The sequence below is a fragment of the Clupea harengus genome, chromosome 15, assembly GCF_900700415.2.
Source record: "Clupea harengus chromosome 15, Ch_v2.0.2, whole genome shotgun sequence".
Classification (NCBI taxonomy): domain Eukaryota; kingdom Metazoa; phylum Chordata; class Actinopteri; order Clupeiformes; family Clupeidae; genus Clupea; species Clupea harengus.
Window position 1 is genome coordinate 19,164,910 of NC_045166.1, and position 21,515 is coordinate 19,186,424.

At 44.8% G+C, this 21,515-nt stretch overlaps 2 protein-coding genes across 3 annotated transcripts in view; one reads left to right on the forward strand and one right to left on the reverse strand.

Annotated features, from left to right (window-relative positions):
• The window catches only part of myb (v-myb avian myeloblastosis viral oncogene homolog), a 15,230-nt gene extending 8,062 nt beyond the window's left edge, over positions 1–7,168 (reverse strand). The window contains exons 1-7 of the mRNA XM_031581921.1: positions 6,991–7,168; positions 4,627–4,744; positions 3,782–3,853; positions 2,267–2,359; positions 1,055–1,275; positions 521–779; positions 221–286 (exon numbers count right to left, since the gene is read on the reverse strand). Of these exons, the coding sequence (XP_031437781.1) occupies positions 221–286; positions 521–779; positions 1,055–1,275; positions 2,267–2,359; positions 3,782–3,853; positions 4,627–4,744; positions 6,991–7,016 (855 nt within the window). The 5' untranslated portion in view covers positions 7,017–7,168. The remainder of the gene's footprint in view (positions 1–220; positions 287–520; positions 780–1,054; positions 1,276–2,266; positions 2,360–3,781; positions 3,854–4,626; positions 4,745–6,990) is intronic.
• A 5,632-nt stretch (positions 7,169–12,800) lies between these two features.
• The window catches only part of hbs1l (HBS1-like translational GTPase), a 36,473-nt gene continuing 27,758 nt past the window's right edge, over positions 12,801–21,515 (forward strand). The window contains exons 1-5 of one of the 2 annotated variants that reach the window (XM_012821212.3): positions 12,801–13,534; positions 14,270–14,335; positions 14,766–14,897; positions 15,324–15,545; positions 17,087–19,699. In XM_012821212.3, the coding sequence (XP_012676666.2) occupies positions 13,492–13,534; positions 14,270–14,335; positions 14,766–14,897; positions 15,324–15,545; positions 17,087–18,624 (2,001 nt within the window). In that variant the 5' untranslated portion in view covers positions 12,801–13,491 and the 3' untranslated portion in view covers positions 18,625–19,699. Of the gene's footprint in view, positions 13,535–14,269; positions 14,336–14,765; positions 14,898–15,323; positions 15,546–17,086; positions 19,700–21,515 lie in introns of those variants that run through there. The other variant, XM_012821211.3, reaches the window with a different exon arrangement.

The following is a 21,515-nucleotide window of genomic DNA, read 5'->3' on the forward strand; positions in this document are numbered from 1 at the left end:
AGATTTATAAAAAAGACAGAGCGATAGACAGAGAGAGAGAAAGAGAGAGAGGGAGAGAGAGAGGGAGGGAGGAAAAGAGAGAGAGAGAAGAGATAGATGTGAAAAAAGATAAAGAGAAGTAGAGTGAGCCTGGAAAACAGTGAGATGTTGACAAATCGGTCGTAAGGCTAATCAGTAACACAACAGGGTCACGGACAACCAGAACCTTTCCCTGGGTTACCTGGATAGCAGCTGTGCCATGCTGGGGAAGGTTCAGAATGCTCAGCAACGGCAACGGCAATGGAACCTGCACAGCCAATCACAAGACAGGACATTAATCAGGTGACCAACGTGCCCATACACTCACACAGACTAGGAAGAGGTCATCTTGGATTGTGAGTCGGTGCAGTGAAAAGCAACTTTGCCAAAATCAGAACTGTCGCTTGGAGAGGATTTATTTCACACAGGAAAGAGACACATGCAACACACACGCATATGTGTATGTGTGTGTGTGTGAGAGTGAGTGTGTTTGTGTACTCACCCGTGATTCGGTGATGTAGTAAGGGTAGTCTGGACTGATGGGCGAGGATGCTGTGAGGTGTGTGTTGCCTGGAGAGTGTGTGTGTGTGTGAGAGTGTGTGTGTGTGTGAGAGTGTGTGAAGGCCATGAGGTGTGCTGGTTTGGGGTAGCCGGATGAGAGAGAATCAGAACTGATTTTATGGCCGAGCTGTAAGTAGCCCTCCTGCTCCACCTTACGCCTCATGGTAGAGTTCCAGTGGTTTTTAATGGCATTATCAGTCCTGAGAGAGAGAGAGAAAGAGTGAAAGAGATTAAGAGAAAGAGAGAGATATATAATACATTAGAACATTCAACATAGACAACTTATCAAATCCTCAGAGTAAATAGAAAACAGCAAGTCAGGCCTTTTGCGAGGCCTTCTGTTTCACATGTTCACACAACACACTAAGATACACAAACACATTTGTAACATAAACATTTACAGTAGTAGCAAAAATAACGCGTCCCATACACAGATGCAGACACAAACACTAAGCACACACACACACACACCCACCTGCCCGGCAGCAGTTTGGCAATCTCGGCCCACCGGTTGCCCAGTTTCTCGTGGGCCTGGTAGATTATGCGGTCCTCCTCCTCGGTCCAGGAGGTCTTCTTGACCTCAGGGTTCAGGTGGTTGTGCCAGCGTTCCCTACACTGCTTGCCAATGCGCCCCTTCAGGTGCTTGGCTATCACCGACCAGCGCTTGGGACCGTACTTCTGAACCAGCTCAATCACCTGAGATAACAGGAGGTGGGAGGAGAGAAGGAGAGAGAAAGGGAGGAGGAGAGAGAGGGAATGAGAGCGAGAGAAAAGAAAGGGTAAAAAAGAAAAAGAGCGAGAGAAAGAAAGAAAGTGAGAGAGAAAACAAAGGGAAGGAAGGGTGAGAAAAGGGAGAGAGAGGAAGGGGAAGACAAGGGAAAGATGGAAAGCCAGAAGAGTGTGAGAGAGGGATGAGAGAGAAAAAGAGATGGAGAGAGAGAGAGGGAACAACGAGTAAAAAGGAGAGGGTAAAGAGGAGTGGGTGAGGAAGAGAGAGTGTGACAGAAATAGGAAGACAGAGAGGGAGAAAGAGAAAGTGTGTGCATGTGTGTGAAAGAGAGAAAGAGAGAGAGAATACAAACTTACATTATGACTTTCCTAGTTTACACCCACCCATGCATGTTTCATCTGAAAAGCTGTAGGTCTGCCCCCTACTGGTGGTCCCTCATAAGAGGCCTCTCACTCTGCTACTCTCTATAGACTGCCACTTGCTATGCACATCCCAGCTCACTCTGAAGCGGACCTGTCCTGGGCCTAACTGGAGCCTGAACCGGCTCGGTAGCTGATGGGGATTCATGACGTAATTTGGCCTGGACTGGACGTGATCCATCCAAACAGCTCATCATTCACTTTCACGTGTGTCACTATCCTCATCATCCACATGCATTTGACACTGTGCTGTACAACCAAAGGCTGTGTAAAAACTACGGCTTGTAGTAATGGTGAACAGAAACTAATTCCACAATATCAGTCGCAGGCAACTTTCCTCCGACACTTTAGGCATATCAGATCGGCTATGTTCATGATCTTATCTCCCTGATATTTACTGCGGTTCTGTGTGTTTGCTTTCTGTTGTTCCAGGGTGAGTCATGACAGTTAGCCATCTGTTTATGGATGTAGGCCTTGTGCGTGTGGTTCTATCAGTCCATTTCAGGTTCTGACAGGTTCTATGTTAAAGAAAACTCACCCTCTGGTCCTCTTCTTTGGTCCAGGGCCCTTTGATCAGTTCTGGGTTTAGAACCTTCTGCCAGCGATGCTGACACTGAACATCAGTGCGGTTCTGTTACACAGAGAGAGAGAAGAGAGGGGGGGGGATGAGAGAGAGAGAGATGTTCATGTTTGTTGTTCTTGTTAATATCCTACACTCTTGATGATTATTACTATTATTATTTTATTATTGTTTCTACTTCTCCCTTTCCCCTTCTGATGTATCTTGTGTATACAGTGTATCCACCCAACCCAAATGCTTTGGCAATACTGTAGAATGTTATGGGCATGCCAATAAAGCTTCTTTTGAATTTGAATTTGAGAGAGAGAGAGAGAGAGAGAGAGAGAGAGAGAGAGAAATGCCATGTTTCTATACGCCACATAAACTCTAAAATCCCCTGTAGGCTCTATAGACCCGGTCTCCTGCCCATGGGGCTGTGTTCCAAGGAATCGATACCTTCTGCCGGTTTATGTGTGGGTGAATCTCTCTCTCTCTCTCTCTCTCTCTCTCTCTCTCTCTCTCTCTCTCTCTCTCTCTCAAATTCAAACTTCAGACTCTCTTAGCGATGCTAACGTTCTGGAAGCTTCTGGAAGCATCTACTTCTGGCTGGTAAGTCTGTTGGTTAGCTCAGGTGGTGCCGTGGTTGCTTGGCTGTAAACCACACTGCCGTATATCATAAGCTGTGGCGGCGTGGCCGTCTCGCTACTGTACGCTGATAGTGTTGCCACTGCATGGCTGCCTGAGGGCTCTGTTGTCTGAATGAGTGGCAGGTGGTAGCTGGCCTCTCTGGCTGATTTTGGAAATGAAACACAGCTAGTTTCCTATTCTCGCTCTGCCTGCCACAGCACAGACCTGGGTTTGATAACAAAGCTGGGTTTATTTTTGGAGAAATGAAAATTTGCCTCCCCCATTATGGTGTGGCCACTCAGATACAAATAATGTGTGTGTGTGTGTGTGTGTGTGTGTGTGTGTGTGCGTGTGCATTAGCAGGTGCACTCTGCAACAATGCCATAAGCCATCCCTTCCCCCTTCACAAACACCCACACACACACACACACACACACACACACGCGTGCACCTTTCTAACCCCCAGTTCCACCCGGGCCAAGAGCCAAACAAGCCAGCCAATGAGGGCAGCCCCTCCAAGGCTATTCATTGTCAATGCAAATCAGACACTACACAAAAGCACGTCTATTTGGATCACTCATCCAGCTCACTCACTCACTCATTCCAAAACACAGAGTACATGGGCTATGAACACACATCACACAACCTCTCTGTCTCTCTAATACACACACACACACACACACACACACACACACACACACACACACACACACACACACACACACACACACAGATACACACACTCACGTAAACAGGCATACACACGTGTACTGGCACACACACTCCCCCTAACATACACATACGCATGTACACACAGACACACAAACTCTCACAACACACACTACTCCTTAAAAAACTTTGACTCACAGGAAGAAAACTGGCGATCACTTTCCAATCTTCAGTAGTATGGATTTCCACCATTTTTTTTAGCTTCTCATCCTAGCAAATCAAAAATATATATATTATTGTTATATAATAAATAATGTTATTATATTTATATTGCCATTAGTGATGTTGATCTGCCTTTACATAGCAACACTCCATGCCTTAAAACTCTTTATCATCTACACACTTACATAACAAACACTACTATTGTTAAGAACAACGTGTAAAGAAATATAAAATAATTATAATAAGTATACACAATAAAATATAATTAAGAATAACAATACAGTCCACTTGCACTGCCGGGTAGGCCTGCATTCACAGTGGTGAGTGATTTGCATAGGGTTTGCATTCTTAATTACATATTAGAGCTTATGGCAAGCTAGATCAGATCTGATAACAACATACAATGGTTCACACAATACGGTGTCTAGAAAGATACTGTTTGATAATATGGGGGACAAAGTTGTTCATAGGCCCTGGAGACAAGTGAAAACAGTCAGTCTGTGAGCAGAGAGAGGCTTAAGGTAGTGTTCCTTGAAGTCTGAAATTGACAGACATTAGAGGCGGGTAAACGAGGGTCAGGAGGAATGATGTAAGGTCTGTAATGGATGGTACTATTCTTTAATGTGTCAGTCATTGACCCTGCAGTCTGCATTCTCTCACACTTTCACTTGCTTGCAAACACACAACCACATTCACACACACAGAAGACACAGAGAGAGAAAGACACTCACACACACAAAGAGAGAGAGAGAAAGACACACACACACACACACACACACACACACACACACAAACATACACACACACACACACACACACACCTCTTCCCGGGTCCAGCGTGTTTTGCCCAGGTGTCGCTTGGGTCCTTTGGCCAGTGAGCCGTCGTAGTCATGGTCGTATGTCTCCACCTCTTCATCCTCCTCCTCGCTACTGTAAACACTGCAGAAAGAAAGAGGGAGGAGAAGGGGGGAGGAGGGGGAGAGATAGGGGGCAAAGAAGAAGAGAGAGAGACAGAGTGTGGTGGAATGATGGAATGAGGGGGGTGTAGGGAAGGATCACAAATAAGAGGGTTGGGAAAAGGGGGGAGTGAGGTAGGGAGGGAGGGAAAGAGAGGAACAATGAAAGACAAGAGAGTGGGTGAGGGTGTACGGCGGAGAGAGAGAGAGAGACAGAGGGCAAAGGAGGAAGGAAAGAGAGGGAGGAAGGAAAGAGAGGGAGGGAGGGGAGGTTAGAAGGACAGGGTTAGAGTGAAAGTGAGTGAGGCAAGACCAAGACAAACACAACAGAAGACTCCAGTCCCCTCCAATTAACTTCACACAGAGGCATTTCCAATAAGTAATCCAAGCCATGGAAGGGGAGAAAATAATAATAAAAAACCAGGATAGCAGACTGACTGAACCTGTAAATCCTGCAGGATTGGGTTCAGATTAGAAACGGGATGTGAAGAGTACATATTTTGAAAAACTGGTTCTGATGTTTTCGGTTTCTACAGAGACTCTGAGTGTGAATGATGACTGGCGATGTTTAATCTTTTTTTTTCACGACCTGTGCATGTCAGGACCTGCGTTTGTATTGTTGGAGCAATACCTATTATCGCCACACCTGGTAGCGAGTCAGCCAATCACATGCACGGATAAGGACAGGACGAGCGGCGACAGAGCTGGTGGCTTCCGAGCTAAGGGCTCGGTGAGTCGCGATATGGAGAGATTTAAGTGCTGTATCGTACTCGGGTTATTATTATACAGACTTTCACTGATGTATGATTCAGATAGCCTTCCACAAAAGTGCAATACATTCACTTCCTTGACAACTAGGCCGATGGGACAACGGAAACATGGTGAAAACTACTGATTGTTCAACTTCGTGAAAAAAAACCTCATTATGTTTGACCTATGAGTTCATTTATGATAATGATGAAGGGCTGTGCTATTAAAACCGGCAAATGGTGAACATACTGGGATGTTGTTTTCAAATTCAGCTCGATTTCACTCATACTGTGCAAACGACTCATTAGCGAGTTGAAAATATTTCTTCTGTTTAAAAATAATATTAGGCGTTAATTCTAGAGGCATAAAATAAACGTAATCAAAGAAAAACGTCATCCTACCACGCTGCCACGCGTGCGCCTGGTTACCCCACGGTGACAGACTTCTGTTTAAATTTCGGACTCGTTTTTTTGCCTCACGAAATGCTAAAATCTCCAATTTTCATTGTTACCGAATTAGTAGGCAAACACGTGTTTGTCCACGATCAGACACAAGTACACTAGACAGAGCAACAAATGCACAACTAAACGAACCTTATCTCTCTCTCACTGGTGTCTGATGGAGCGACCTTGTCCAGTCGTGACACAAATGCCAATGTATCGCTTACTATGTAAAATATACAATAGTTTACATTTTGTGTTATTCCGCATAGCGGAGATTTCATTTGTACGGTCAAGGCGATTAGTTTTAAACAACACTTTGTTTTGGTGGAGGGGGGGGGGGCACTTAACACGGTTCACTGGAACTAATTTCGCAAAACAAGTGTCAAGGGAGTCAGCAACTTATGAGTGCAAACCGCGGGAGCTCACAATAGTTTCCTCTTAACATTGAGTTTGCAGGCTAAATGCTCTTTAACAAATATAAGTAGCGCAAACTGGACAAATTCATAACCATAGACATACTGCAAAATGATTTTCGAAAACTTTGAAATTACTCTCGCAGCCTTTCCAGACACCGTGTTGAGTATAGGCAAACGTTGGTAAACGTAACTTCAACTATTTCAAATTAATTACCAATAGCCAAAAAATGTAAAGGTACCGATATAGCAACCTCTCAGATAGGCACACGCGCTACCTGCCCTACAAAAAACTAATGAATGAAAAGCCCGAAAAGAACAACCTCCAAGCACCGTGCCGAACCGCGCGAGCACGGCGCCAGCCGCGCACATGCCATCTGTCCACCTGCTCGAGCGGCTCCAACGAAACACTCATTCAGACACACGCAAACACATTCGGTCATAACGTTTCGCTAGAATAACACAATGAGTAAATGAACAGTAACTTGACAACCCAGCAGAAAGGAACCACGCAAAAATAAACCGCAGTTTACGTCTATGGGGTTATACCGTTAACGCTGTAAAATCCTCTGAGTAATTGCACGAAATAGCCCAACGATTTCTGTAGAACTTCGGCTACATACCTGTGTCTTGGCCGTCTCGTCATCATGTAGTTGCGCTGTTGGAGCTAGGTGCGCTGGAAGCTGCCGTGCTCCTCTACGTGTGTGTGTGTGTGTGTGCGCGCGCTTATGAGTGAACTTCTACTCGTGAGGAGGAACCAGGTTGACATTTAAGACTGTAAACAGATCTCTGAGACAAAGCTGGCCCAGAGTTGGAACCTCCTCCCTCCCGCTAAATTTGGCGCTCCTTGCACAGCACGCAGGCGCAGTTCCGTGAGTGCTGGAGAGCGCGTTTCTCACCCAACTCCGCGCTAAGTTGTCTTATTATCCTTTGCTGGCGAAAGTTACTAGTTGTTGCTTAGAGGGAAAACGAGGAAGCTGGAGGTGAGGTCACATAGGCCTATTCATAGAAAGGACTTAAACAATGGAGGACCGAATTTGCTATAGTGAGTGAGAAGCACTTGTGGGACTGCTGATTCCAGGCTCTGAGGAACAGGTTGCATGTTGGCTTTGCCAAGAAATAGTCTTCAAATAGATCTACATTCACGGTTTCCATTCAGAGCGGTTTTAGTTCAAATTGAATAAAAGCTGGCAATCTTGTCGTTTTGCTTTTTAGTTGGATGAAGCTGTGGTAGCACACGTGTACAGCCCTTGTTTACCCCTTTTTAATATTTAGGAATCACTGTGACAAGGCGCACACCATCCATCATCACAGAGGGAATACATTTAGTTACAGTGCCCTGAGAGCTTGTTTGAGGCACGAAGTAACACGTGGGTTTCCAGAAATCTTTTGGTATATCACAGTCATTCTGTAACTTTTAGTAGGGGGATTTAGTAAAATAATCTTAGATACACAGTAAGGTTGAAAAGATGGTATTTGGGAATTTGCAAAAGATTGGCAGTCTACAAGAGAAGTAAGGTAAGATAAGGGGGATGGTGGATTAAGGCTTTGTTTTGACTGACATTACTCTTACCACCACTTGTTTATGAAGGAGGTAGTGAGTCCAAACGCAACATGAAACTTGATTGGCTAATGAAATGCCCCTGCTATAGCCTTGGTCTGCGCCATGCTTTGCATAATCGCACGTATTGTAAATTTGATGTGTTGTGTGGTGTACATTTCTCCAACGTTGTTGTGACATGAAGCGACGTGTATTTTGCGTCTTCCCGGCCGCCCTCTCCTTGTTTTCCCACTCGCTCCCGTATTGCCGCAGTCACTTACGATTATATCGCTCAGTTTGGGCTTTTGTCCCGGTGCAGTGATGCTCATATGATGCGGAGAGCTCGCCGAGGGCCCGGACAGAGCGTGCTGTATTGTTGTGTCCTGCGTGGGGCCCGAGCGTGCTCACCGAACCATCACTTGAGGCGCACGATGCAGGGGGGCGAAGTACCACTCACAGCGCGCGCTGAATTCAAGGATGGTTCCGCGTCTGAAATATTTACACATGCAGTCCATTGTTATAACACAAAGCTTTTATAGGCTAGGAGCTCTCATTAGCATACGGGGTTCTGATAATTGTCCATACATATTCTTCTGTGTACAGTTGCCTATAAGGCATATGGCTTTTTATCATGTTTATTTTATTAACCCAGTGGAATAATAAACAATTACTGAAAACCACGGAGAGCAGAAGATGTCATGCCATTGACTGTGGTTCTAAAGTTATTAAAAAAAAAAGTCACAGATGTGTTCCGGCTGGCCTAAAGACCAATTCTACCTCTGTGTTTGTCTGTGTGTGTGTGATGTGTTGCGTGTAGAGTGAGTTAGTGGGCTAATGCACCTTCCCTAGTCAGTGATGGTAACCACACCCACCCCTCCCATTGTCATGTACTAACACACACACACTTTCTCTCTCTCTCTCTCTCTCTCCCTCTCTCTCTCTCTCTCTCTCTCTCTCACACACACACACAACCAAGCACACATATAGACATGCACAAACACAAGTAAAGGCTGACACACACACACACACACTCTCTCTCTCTCTCACACACACAAACTCTCTCTCACTCTCTCTCTCTCACACACACACACACACACACACACACACACACACACACACACACACACACACACACACACACACACACTCACACTAGTGAGAGCTGATACACACTTGTACAAACGGACAAGGACACGCACACAGAGAGAGTAGATAAGCTGGTTCTTACACTCTGGGAGTGGTCGGCATCTCCCTATGCAAATCTGGCAGGGGAACCACGAATAGAGGAATGCCTCAGCAGGGTCTAAGGCTGCATCATTTGCATGGGTGCGATTGGACAGGTTGAGATGCCTAGCCATGCTTTGTCAGGTCCTCTCCCTTGAGCATTAGATCAGCTCATTTGAATGAATAGCCCCAAGCTATAGGATCCTTGTGGACAGTCTTTGCAGTGTGTTTACTGATCTGTGTGAAAGACGAGTAATCTCGGACACAGATATCACATACAGCTCGCGGGAAGATTTCCCCTGTTGTGACAAGAGGCTTCTATAAACAGCAATTAGCCAATAACCAAGAGACAGTATTTACATATTTCTGCTAATGCTGGACAATGAAAAACCACACACTCATCATAGCCTTTTGCTATCAGTTGACACAGAATAAACTTTACTTGAGTTAAACCTTTATTCAAACATTGTTGGCCATTCAACTCACTGTGTGATGAAATGATTAGGACTGCAATGGTTTGTGTTGAACTTGGTCATTCATGAATTCAAGATCCTCAAAGTTCATTGGATGATACATAGCACAACAGCTCAACAGCAACAACATCATTAACCTCAACTACAACTAATACATCTCAGTAAGTTTTAAAATTCAAATTCACTTCACAAAAAAAATAAACAAGACATGGTGTAACAACACATTCCAGTGACTTTTTAGGTACTAACATGAAGGAAAACCAGGCATTAACACAACTGTATGTGGAAGTCTAAATGATATGTAGACACTGTGAATATGAGAGGGAACAAGCTCGTGGAGCGATTCAGTAAAGTGGAAGTGGAATACTGGAGAACACACAGGACTTTAATTGTGATTTAAAGGAAGTGAGAAATGTAATTTCAGGGGGGCGTCTGTCAGACGTAGATCCATGATACTGAATCACCTGCCCTACCACACACTGAGAAGAGTCTGAGCTTTGGAACCAGAATGGAAACGGACTCAGATGAAGTGTATGGGAGTCAGTGTAAGGGAGTCAGTGTAAGGATGTAGCAGGAGGGATCTGATTACGTTGGGGATGTATGTTATGGTGACAGTTGTCTTTGCTGTGTCTGAATTGTACCCAACGAAAGATAATAAAAAATGAGAACAGAAAAAAAACAGGAGTGATCTAGACTGTGTTATATGGTGAGGACTAGCTGCAGAAAGTGTATGGGTTACCCTGGCTCACTAATGAACTCAAAGTTTTATACCCCTCAATTAATAGGGATGCCCCCTCTTACACATTGGGGGGGGGGGGGGGGGGGGATCCATGCCCCCTCTGATGGTTGAAAGCAATTGCCTATGTTGCCTACACCAAAAACTGCCACATAAAATATTTTGGGCTGGCAACAGGATTATTCACTGGTGTTTGACTGCAGCTGTGATTGATAGTTTTTTTTCCATTTCCATTTCCACAGTCATTAGACTCAAAAGGCTTGGAGGGAGAGAGGGAACATTCAGTGGTTCACTTGCCACCTCAGTCACACAAAGGATGAATGGATCCAGTAGTTGAAAATTTCACATGCACACACACACAAATTTCAGCACTGCTCACCCAAAAAGGCCCATCAGACAGACATCAGACATCTTGGAAAGAGTAGAGCAGCAGACACACACACACACCTTTCACCTTTAACAGAGTTCACCCAAGAAGGATCATCAGATTGGTAACTTAGAATTTAGTTTGTGTCAGTCTGAAGATGGAAATTTGATGGCAACAGGCACCGAAAAATTAGCCAGTGAGGAGGGCCTGGTCTAAAATCCTCAGTTGCAAACAAATTACAAACCTAATGTACCGACAGAGTAGTAAAATAATTTAGAGTCATTAGAACACTGTGTGGTCAGTTTGGATTTTCCTTTGTAAATATTTGCAAATGCTTCTAGAACTTCGATAAATCATGGCCATAGATTTTGCACAAGTGACAATATCAGAATTCATATTGTACTCGTTACCAGCTCAGAAATTAAATAAACCACTTTAGTCTGTAGTGGTGAGAAGACGATTAACTAATAATAACCGTCAGAGTAACTTGATTTGAGATGATTATGACTACAGCTGTAGCTGTATGGGATATGTGAAGATGTTCTTCATTGACAGGAGGTGGTTTGCTTTTAAGTGTATGGGTGTGTGCAGCATTCAAAACAAAGTTGTTCTGTTGCACTATAGGTTGAATGTTTCCAACAACAACGACTGTGCGTGTGTGCAAGTGTTCTCCTTCTTTCACCTGCGTGACCCCTGTGGGGGTAGTGGGTTTGGAAAAAAAGAACACAACAAAAGAAATGACATTGCTCCCAGTGCTACACATAGATACAAAAGTGCACACACCCTACCGATGAGGTTAATCCTGGGGCAAGCACATGTTTACCTCCATTTCTCAGTACTTTGTCTTGATGACATCAACATAATTCAAATTAGCAGTAAGCAGTTTTGGTCTATAACAAGTAGGCTAACTACCTAAAGCCACCACAAACAGCCCTAGTTGACACTGATAAAAGCTTGCTAACATGCTATTCTGTCCCAGAAACCAAAACTACATAGTGTATAGCCTATTCCGGTCGGCCGGTGGGAACAACAGGTATGTTTATCTGTCTTTCACATGACAAGATGATACCAAAACTACTTGCCTATGAAAACATATCTCAAAGACTGGCAAATTGTTGCATAGTGTTGCTTTAAGTGAAAATTTCTCCCCAACCTTTCTCTCTCTACCCCCCCCCCCCCTCTCTCTCTCTCTCACACACACACACATACACACACACTTACACATAACACCACACAAGTTTTCTCCATTTGAATCTAGGACACATCTGACAACAGCCCATGTGCAACAAAAGCTGCTAAATTTATTGACAGCCATGGAAGTTATCTAACCAGGTGTCTGTCTTAGTCTGTGCCTATATTTAGACCAATGCAGGCATCACTAGTGTCAAATGTCATACAGATGTGTGTGTGTGTGTATGTGTTTGTGTGTGTGTGTGTGTGTGGCTTAAACAGCAAAGGTGTCAGATTAGTCATTGCCTGGGGACAGCAACTCTGTCTGACAGACTTGCACAAACACACAAACACACACACACACATACAGTAAAATAAAGAGAACTGGTGGCCAATGGCAATGGAAATTCTGAGCTCAGCAGTTCACTAGGTGTGATGGTGTGTGTGTGTGTCAGACGGTGGGCCACTGTGTGTTGCTCTCCCCAGACATTAACCTTACACCTTTACTGTTTAAGCAAAAGGCTACACACATCTGTTGTGTATATGTGAGAGAGGGAGAGAGAGGCTTGTATGTGCTGTTCACAGACCTGGTAAGAAGTAGTGTTGCATTGGCAGTGTGTGCAAGAACAGGTGTAGGTGGGTATGTTTGTGTGTCAGTAGAATAAAGCACTTTCCTTGTACGCGCATGACAGATTTTCCTACATCAAGCCATTCAGGTCAGCAGCTATGATCTCATGGCTTCAACACTGGCCTACTAAAGTAGACTTACCAATAGGTTCGAAATTATATGACTATGACATTCAATTCATGTATTTTACAAATGCTTTTATCAAATGTGATTTAAAAAATAATTTACAATTATGATAATACAATTAATTATAGCCTACTTGGAATTGATAATTACTACACATGTTTTTCTTCTGGGGGATGGGGTGGGTAACATACAATAAGAAGGTGATCTCAGAAAATGAAATAATTACAAATAAATACCAAAATAGTTTCTCTCTGTCGGGTTGCATAAACTCAGGCTTTCTTCTGTTCTTCCCCAGGGGTTTAGTCTTGAAACCTATAGGCTAGGCCTATTTGCCATCATGATCAATGCCATAGTTCTGCAGCTGCTAATATGATCTGAAGTACACACACCCACACACACACACACACAGGTGATTTCCAGGATCAGTCTTTTCACCTGCAGCTGTCGCACACACCCTTTGACTATCTCTCTCCTTGGAAATTAGACGCTGTGGGGGATTTTCCTCATCTGTCGGCACGCTTACTTCTCCCTCATACATCTTGTCATAGATTTGCGTTTAAATATCCTTATCCTAGCTATCAGGAAGGCAAAGGCAATAAAGAAGATTGCGATAAAGAAGTTTGCGCGCAGGCATTCATTTTGATGAATAACCACATAGTTTAGGGACAGACACCTGCCGAACTGTCACTGTCGCTGAACACTGCATTGGTTTGCTGGGCATGCGCAGTGTGTTATTGGTCTATGGCATTGTACGTAAACATGGACGTCGCATAGTGAGCTGCTTGCTTTAGAATTACCCCGTGAACTGATTCAACCCTCGAATCACCTCTGCGGAGGCGACTTGCAACACTTACGTCAAAATGTCTCGTCACAGAAATGTCCGCGGTTATAACTACGATGAAGGTAGAATCTGTGAATAAGTAGTTTAACTATGTTCATACCATAGGGCCTACAGACAACTTGCTATCTAGCTATCCAGCTAACACAACCGGGTTGCTAACTGGTGCGCCCAGGTTTGTTGGCTAGCTGATGTTAGCATTGCTAGTTAGCCACATCATGTTAGCTGGCTACAATAGTAACTGCTGTCGTGTCATTTCATTGTTTGTACATTTACCGTAGGAGCCCTCTGATATCTAACAAACCCACAATTTGAAATAATATGATATAACGGTACATTGACGAGCAGTTTTTGACAGTTACGTTATTTTGACGCTCTGAGAAAATCTAACATTACTATTGAGTCAGCTTTCACGTCACAGCTGGTAGCTGACCACATGTTGGTGTTTAGGTGATTCAGGCTGTCATTCTGTGGAAGAGTTAGCACGATAACTAAGGTTTCCACATACAAATAGGTTACTCAGTGTTTGAAACCTAACTTAAGTTCCTTTAAATCCTGTACTTTTGTTAAAGTCTTTTGTACATCTCTGTACAATGTACATGGATGAACGTGTGCCTCACCCCGTCGTTGATTATGCAGTCAAACTTAGATTCTCCAACAAACTAACACAAATATTGTATTGAATGAAATGAAAAAAAAAAAATATGTATTGGTAGTTCAGTTTAAATAAAAACTTAAATGCCGGTTCTAAACTGCACTATTAAATGTTTTTTCCCCCTTTTTTGTCTCTCTCCCAACAGACTTGACGGATGACGAAATGTATAGTCAATCTGTTGATGATGACTACTGCATCTCTCCCGCTACGGGTCTGTGTTGTGCTATGAAACATCAAAGACTAGATCACATCAGCTCATATGTCATATGTTTGTCTAGCAATAACACAAAATCTTCCATCATTATGTGTTTAAAATTGCTGACATATCAGATGGCTGTGATGATTCAGAAAATGTTGATTCTTCCTCAATTATTATGACTAAGTTACAATTTCCTTGGTGTTTGTTGTAAGGGTTGTAGGTGTTGGGTTCTGTACAGCACCTTTTCAAGACACGGAACCTTTTCTTAATGGAATTTTTACATAATTAAATACATAAAATTAACACAATTGATTAATCACTACCCTAGGTAATTTAACTGATCATTTGAGCTGCACTGGAATTGTCAGGCGGTTGTGTTTGGCTGATCAAAGATACTTCTGGATTGTGATTTGTGTTTTTTTGTGTTCCGTCCACTGCACAGCGGCCCAGTTCATCTACTCTCGCCAGGAGAGGCAGGCCCCTCAGGTTGAGTCTGTGGAGGAGGAAGTATGTGAGGAAGATGAGATACCCATGTCTCCCTCCGTAGGCCCCACTCTGGACCCGCTGGATCAAGGTAGGTACACACACACACACACACACACACACACACACACACACACAGACACAGACACAGACACACACACACACACACACACACACGCAATGAACTACAATCTGGTAGTTACCTACCATAGAATCTGGGAGAGGTTACCTGCCACCTATACCTGCCATGAGTTTGTAAGGTGCTCAGGGAATATGAAGTACACTCAGATGCAGATGTGTCTTTTGTAGTTTTTGGGCTTGTAATATTTGCCCTTGGACTGCAAATGAATGCTGTGTGTGTGTTTTTTAAATCCAGATATCCTAATTATATGTTTCAATACTTGGGCATATGTAAATCACTGCTTTGTGTCTGTGTGTGTGCATTCTGGATGCGTGTGTGTGTGTGTGCGCGTGCACTCTGCACGTGTGTGTGTGTGTGTGTGTGTGTGTGTTTCAGGCCGACTCTACTCTTGTCTGGACAACATGCGAGCGGTGCTGGGGGAAACCGTGTCGGACTCAGTTCTGACACAGGCCGCACTGCGCCACGACTTCGACCCCCAGAGGGCGCTAGACGAGGTCCTGTCTGCGGAGAGTGCACAAACACACACGCCACCGCCACCCCAACCTACACAGCCACCCACAGCCGCTCCCTTACCGCAGAGACCAGAACGAGAGAGAGGTACAGAGTACACACACACACACACACAAACACACACACACACACACACACACACTCAGATTGAATCACACCCATGCAGGGTAGACTGCAGATTGCAGATGTGGAGGGTTTTGCAAAGATGTGAAAAGGTGCCTACTGAGAGTCCTATGGAAATTGTTTTACCAGTAACTGTTTCCAACACACACACACACACACACACACACAATCGCACACATGCACTAAACACACATTATTACAAACATGTTTGCTGTCTTTGATGCAGTATTTAGTAGTACATATATAGTAGTAACAAACATATATAGCTTTACACTGTTTATACTATTTGTACTATATTATATAGTAAAATACACCAGGGTCATGTTTTATATGTAACTGAATATTAGATGCAATGGTGTAAAAAAAACACGCACACACACACACACACACACACACGCGCGCACACAGGGTGGGACATTGGCTGGTGGGGTGTTTCCAGAACGGGTTGCCAGGGGAAGCCCACTGCTAGTCCATGATCCCCATGCTCTCCCACTGGGATTATGTACACAGCTCATGTCACGACACCAAGTGTCTCTTAGTTTCACACACACCTCATGAAGTTTCACTTGTTGCGTCTCTTCAGGCCTCATGTATCCAGAATTGGGGTGTGGAAAAATATAAAAACCCAGGTTCAGACAGGATTTTGAAAGTCAAGGCCATGTTGTGCAGATTTAATCAGTTCAGACATTGTTGCCCATTGTTTTTACCTAGTTCGAGTTGTGCAACTTCAGATGGATTCAGAAGTGCAGGCAGGACCTTTATCTACCATTATCTACCCTGAATAGGGTGAATAAATAATAGCTTTTAAAGGTCTTTTTGTCACATTCAGAGATTTGCTCCTCACGGTCCCCTCGCTGTTCATTCTATGTGTACACTCAAAAAAACAAGTCTGAAGTCTGGAACACATGACCAAGGCCAGACCAGGGCCATCTAGAAACTTGTTAATTGCTTTTGAAAGAGTGCTGTATCTAAAGGCATTAAGAGTAAACTAAAGGTGCTTGTGTTTGTTAATTGGGTTCTTGGGATTGACTGATTTCAAAGGTGTAATCTGCGATTCTAAACCAGGGCACCGTTTGTCAAATTCAGACACTGAACCAGCCAATCAACATGTTGCTTCAGGGGCTCAGAAGGGTATGGTGTCATTTGATTGGCTATAGATCTCAAATATCAACAACCTTTCACCAGAATCGTGGACTGTGCCTTTAATTCATTGTATCTAAATGTACAAGTGTTTGTTTTGGGGTTATCTGGATGTTTGGTTGTGTTGACTGGTTTGAAGTGAATGGAAGTAGAAGTAATAGGGTGTGCAAACTGTCCCTTGACATTGACTAATGTTTAACGTATCGCCTTTTTCTCCCTTCCCTGTTCTTGCTCATCCCTGCACTCGTCTTCTGGTTGCTTCCTGGACATCCCTTGTTCTGCCTCCACCTGTCCTCTGCTCCTCCCTTTCTCACTGTCCCTGAATCCCTCTCTTCTCTGACTGCGGTTGGCTTTCGCAAGGTAAGGAGCCTTATCTGCTTTCACACAAACTCACACTGGGACAAAGAACACGGCAGCACACACACACACACACACTCACACACACACACCAACAAATCACACACACTCGTCTAAGGGTTTGATTAATCTCAGCGACCTGCTTGCTCAGTCTGAATCGGGACTGAAACAGAACCAGCCACCAGAATCCAAAAACACTGGTTCTGGTTGTAGTTTGATTGGGTCAGGTAGTCTGAGCGCGGGTTCGTCCGTTAGTTTGGCTCAGTTGATGTCTGTGCATGAGCAGAAGAGCCAGAGGAAGCCAGCAGATGGCCTCCTCTGCAGCCTGGCCTCACTCTCCCAGGGTCCTAATGCCCCCGGATCCGCTCCCTCATCCTCTCGCCTGCCCCCTGGTCTGTCTCTGGGTCCTAGTACCCCTGGGTGTCTGCCCTCCATCCGGCCACCTCTAGGGCTTTCAGTGAGTCCCACTGCCCCTGGTTTATCTTTGAGTTCTACTGCACCAGTGCAATCTCTGGGTGCTAGCATAACTAATCTACCCCTGGGTCCTAGAACCCCTGAGATGTCTCTAACCTCCTTATCCTCCATCAGCTCCACCCCTTCCCTTTTGTCGAGTTCTCTAAGCTGTCTGGAGCTGGAGGACCCCAGGGTGTCCAAGCCTCTGGCGATCCCCTTAGGCAGCTTAAGTTCGGTGCTGCAGGGTAGTCGCCCCCTGCAGGCGGACGGGGGAGGGCTGGGTGTGCAGGAGGGAAGTCCGTCCCTGGCCGACCTGATCCAGGAGCACCAGAACAACAGTCCCAAACTTTACAGCACCCTGGGACTGCAGAGCACACGTACTGAGACACACCCACACACACAGACATACACACACACACATACGCTCAGCACAAAGGGCAACTCTCTGAGTGCGCTGAATGACACACACACAGGAAGTGGTGCTGTGGGTCCTCCAGGACTCTTGGGGGCACCCTCCCTGTCTGAGCTCATGTCCGTGCATCAGGCTAAAAGCAGTCAGCCGATTGTGGCGGGCTCATTGGTCAGTCTCATGGGTGGGGTAGAGTCCCAGTCGACCCCGAAGTTGGGATTGGGGAGATCGGAGACGAAGCGAACGCCACGGCCGCCTCGCATACTTAAGTCACATTCCCCTACCGACCAAACAGTAGATCTGAGCACGCTCATGGCACAGACATCGCCATCCGCAAATGACGATCCCGCGTCTCCCCTCTCCTCCTCCTCCTCCTCCACTCTCAACACCTCCGCCCCCGGCCCCTGCCGTCGCCAGGGCAACCGCCCATCGCTCCTGGCCCACCCGTCTGCGTTCGCCCTGGCGCTGTCTGTTCGTGCCCCCGGCCGGGTCGAGCCTCGGCGCCGCAGTGGTGGAGCACTGTGCTGCCACAGGGCCTTCCTCTACAGCAGGCAGATCGAGAACCTGAACCTAGAACCCAAAGAACAGGAACCTCTTCATCACATCGCCCCCTTCCTCTTCGACACACCCTCCCCCGACGACATCGTCAGGGCTAATCAGAAGAAGGCCTTTACTCGGGAGTGATGTGGGCCAATCAGAGGTGCTTCCCTTTGACCAATGAAAAAGCAGCACTTTGGGGAATCCCATCACATGACAGGGAAGCATTTTTGTGTTGGTTTGCTGCACTGACCTGTCCGCCAATAAGATGGCGGCATCTTGTCAGGTATCCAAGTGGACAAAAAAATGCTTTTGTCAGAGCCCATAGTGGAGCGGTTTTTGTTAAGATTGTAGGCGCTAGAACTCATTTTGAATTTTAAAGTTTTCTGATGATTTTTAGTCAGATGTAAAATACGTTTGCCTGTCTTTCTCCATCAAACTTTTTCTATATATTTTAAACAGAAATTTCAGTTTATTTTTGTATGAATCAAGACTAATGGCTTTTTAAAATTGAATTGTGTTCATTTGCATATTTTTAAAGCATAATCCTGTGCCGCACAAGTCCTCAAAAAAACAAAATGGTCGTATGCTCTACCAGCAAGGAGTTTAGTCCTTGTCCCTCAGACAGCTTTGGTCCTTTTACAACTCATACAATCATGCATGCTGCCTTTAAGTGTGTGTGTGTGTGTGTGTGTGTCTCTGTGTCTCTGTGTCTCTGTGTGTCTTTGTGTGTTTGTGAGAGAGTGTGTGTGTGTGAGTGTTTACATTCGAGTGTGTGAGTGTGAGAGAATGAGAGGCTGCAGCTGCTGAAAAGGAGGTCTGTTTTACCACAGGAAGATAGTGAGGGAAATAAAGAAAGAAAAAGAAAGAGTGAAGACAGTTCAGGGACACCTGGAGATTTTCCCATGCCTGTATGCCATCGAACCCCTTGCATAAACAAACACACAAACGCAAACGCACGCACCTTGTCTGCCTCTCTCTGTACACCCGGTACAGACCCTGCATTGACATTGGTGCTCAGATACAGTGTTTTAAATTAATTCTCTCGGAAGACTTCTACTGTCTTATGAGATCTGTAAAATCATGACTATGGTTTACCACCAGCTGTAAAGATGGGTGTTTTTAGGCCTTTTTAATGCACTGATGTACAGGATATTCTTTTGAATGAGGAGCTTTCTGTGTGACACTACTTGCTGAAATAAAGATTGCTGATGAATGATGACTATTAACTCGACAATTGTTTAACAGGTGTGTGTGCGTGTTTGCGTGTGCGTGCGTGTGTGTGTGTGCACAAGAGTGTCCACCTTGCATGCAAAAATGTTTTGAAGGGAAATGGGTGTGTTATGTTGAGTTGTGTGTTTATGTTGTGTCTGAGAGTGAGAGACCTCATGTTGCATGCGAAAATGTACGTGAGGTTTCCAGGGTGTGTTATGGTATCTGTGGGTGTGTGTGTGTGTGCGCGTGTGTGTGTGTGTGTGTGTGTGTGTGCGTGCGTGCGTCATGGGCGGAGTGGGAGAAGAGGACGTGTGTCCGCAATGGTGAACCGGTGCTTGTTTATGATTTGACTGGGTGTGATGAGGACGGTGTATCTTACTGAGGGTGTGTGTTCTTGAGGTTGTGTGTGTGTGTGTGTGTAGGAAACCTATTGAAGTCGCTTCTTAAGCCACATGAAGGTGCAAACACACCCTCTTCAGCGGATGTGATTTTACTTTTGGACCTGATTTTTTTTTTTTTTTTTTTTTACCTCTCGTCTCTGTGTTCTCCTTTTTCACCTTCTCTCCTCTCTCTGTCTCTTTCTGCATCCCTCTCTTTCTCTTCTTCTCTATAAGCCTTCTCATCTACCTTTTCTCATCTTCGCTCTTGTCCTCGGTTTGTAGTCTTTTTGTCTTCTCCTGTCTTCTCAGACACACACACTCTCTCACACACACTCACACACACTTTCACACACACTCTCTCACACACTCTCTCACACACACTCTCACACACACACTCTCACACACACACACTCTCACACACACTCTCACACACACATACACTCACACACACTCTCACACACACATACACACACACACACTCTCACACATACACACACACACACACACTCTCTCACACATACACCACCTCTAATCTCATTGTTCAGTGTCAGTCCTGTTTTTGGAGCAGCATGTCAGCACACATGACCTAGAAGAATACCAAACTCAAGTCACGACATGTTATAAACCGGTAATAAACTGGTTGTACGAAACTGCACATTTATTATGAATAGTTTTAAATGACTGAATCTGAATTTCAGTTTCATTTCCAGGATATGAGTGAATATAAGAGAGTTGGTCCTCACCCCTATCTAGTGTCATAGAGACAAGCCGGATGCCTGTTGAATTAGGCTCTGTTTGCATTGTATCGCTAACCTTAATGTTTGTCTTATTCCTGTATCTGCTTATAAAAGAGCAGGTTATCCAACAGGTGTTTCTGGTCACACTTGTATAAGAGCTTGATAAATTAGAGGAGGATGTGACCGTGTGTGTGTGTGTGTCTTTGTGTGTGTGTGTGTGTGTGTGTGTGTGTGTGTGTGTGTGTGTGTGTGTGTGCGTCTGTGTGTGCGTCTGTGTGTGGGTGTGTGTGTGTGTGTGGGTGTGCGTCCACATGCGTCATTATCTTTTAGTGAAGGTTCTTTAAACCCAGCCACTGGTGAGCCATATAAAAAGAAATAGCTCCCTGTGATAAGACCGTTCAGTTTTAATTCAAATGTTCTTTATCGCAAAGACGATAAGCCCCAGTAGTCAGCAGCCCTCTCTGTATTGTGTTCAGAAGATCAGTCAGATAGTTTTGGATGCTCCTCCCACTGCAGACTGGTTAAGGTGCCGATCCTTCATAGAAAGCAGAATGCTAAGAAAGTTTGGGAAATGGTTCAGAGTGCAAAGTTCAAAGGTGGCAGAGTTGGGTTTGTGATGCGAGCTCATACTTAGTTGATCAGAATTTAAAAAAATTATGTATGTAGCATGTACTGTTGCTACAACGATCTTCAGTGTGTGATTGAG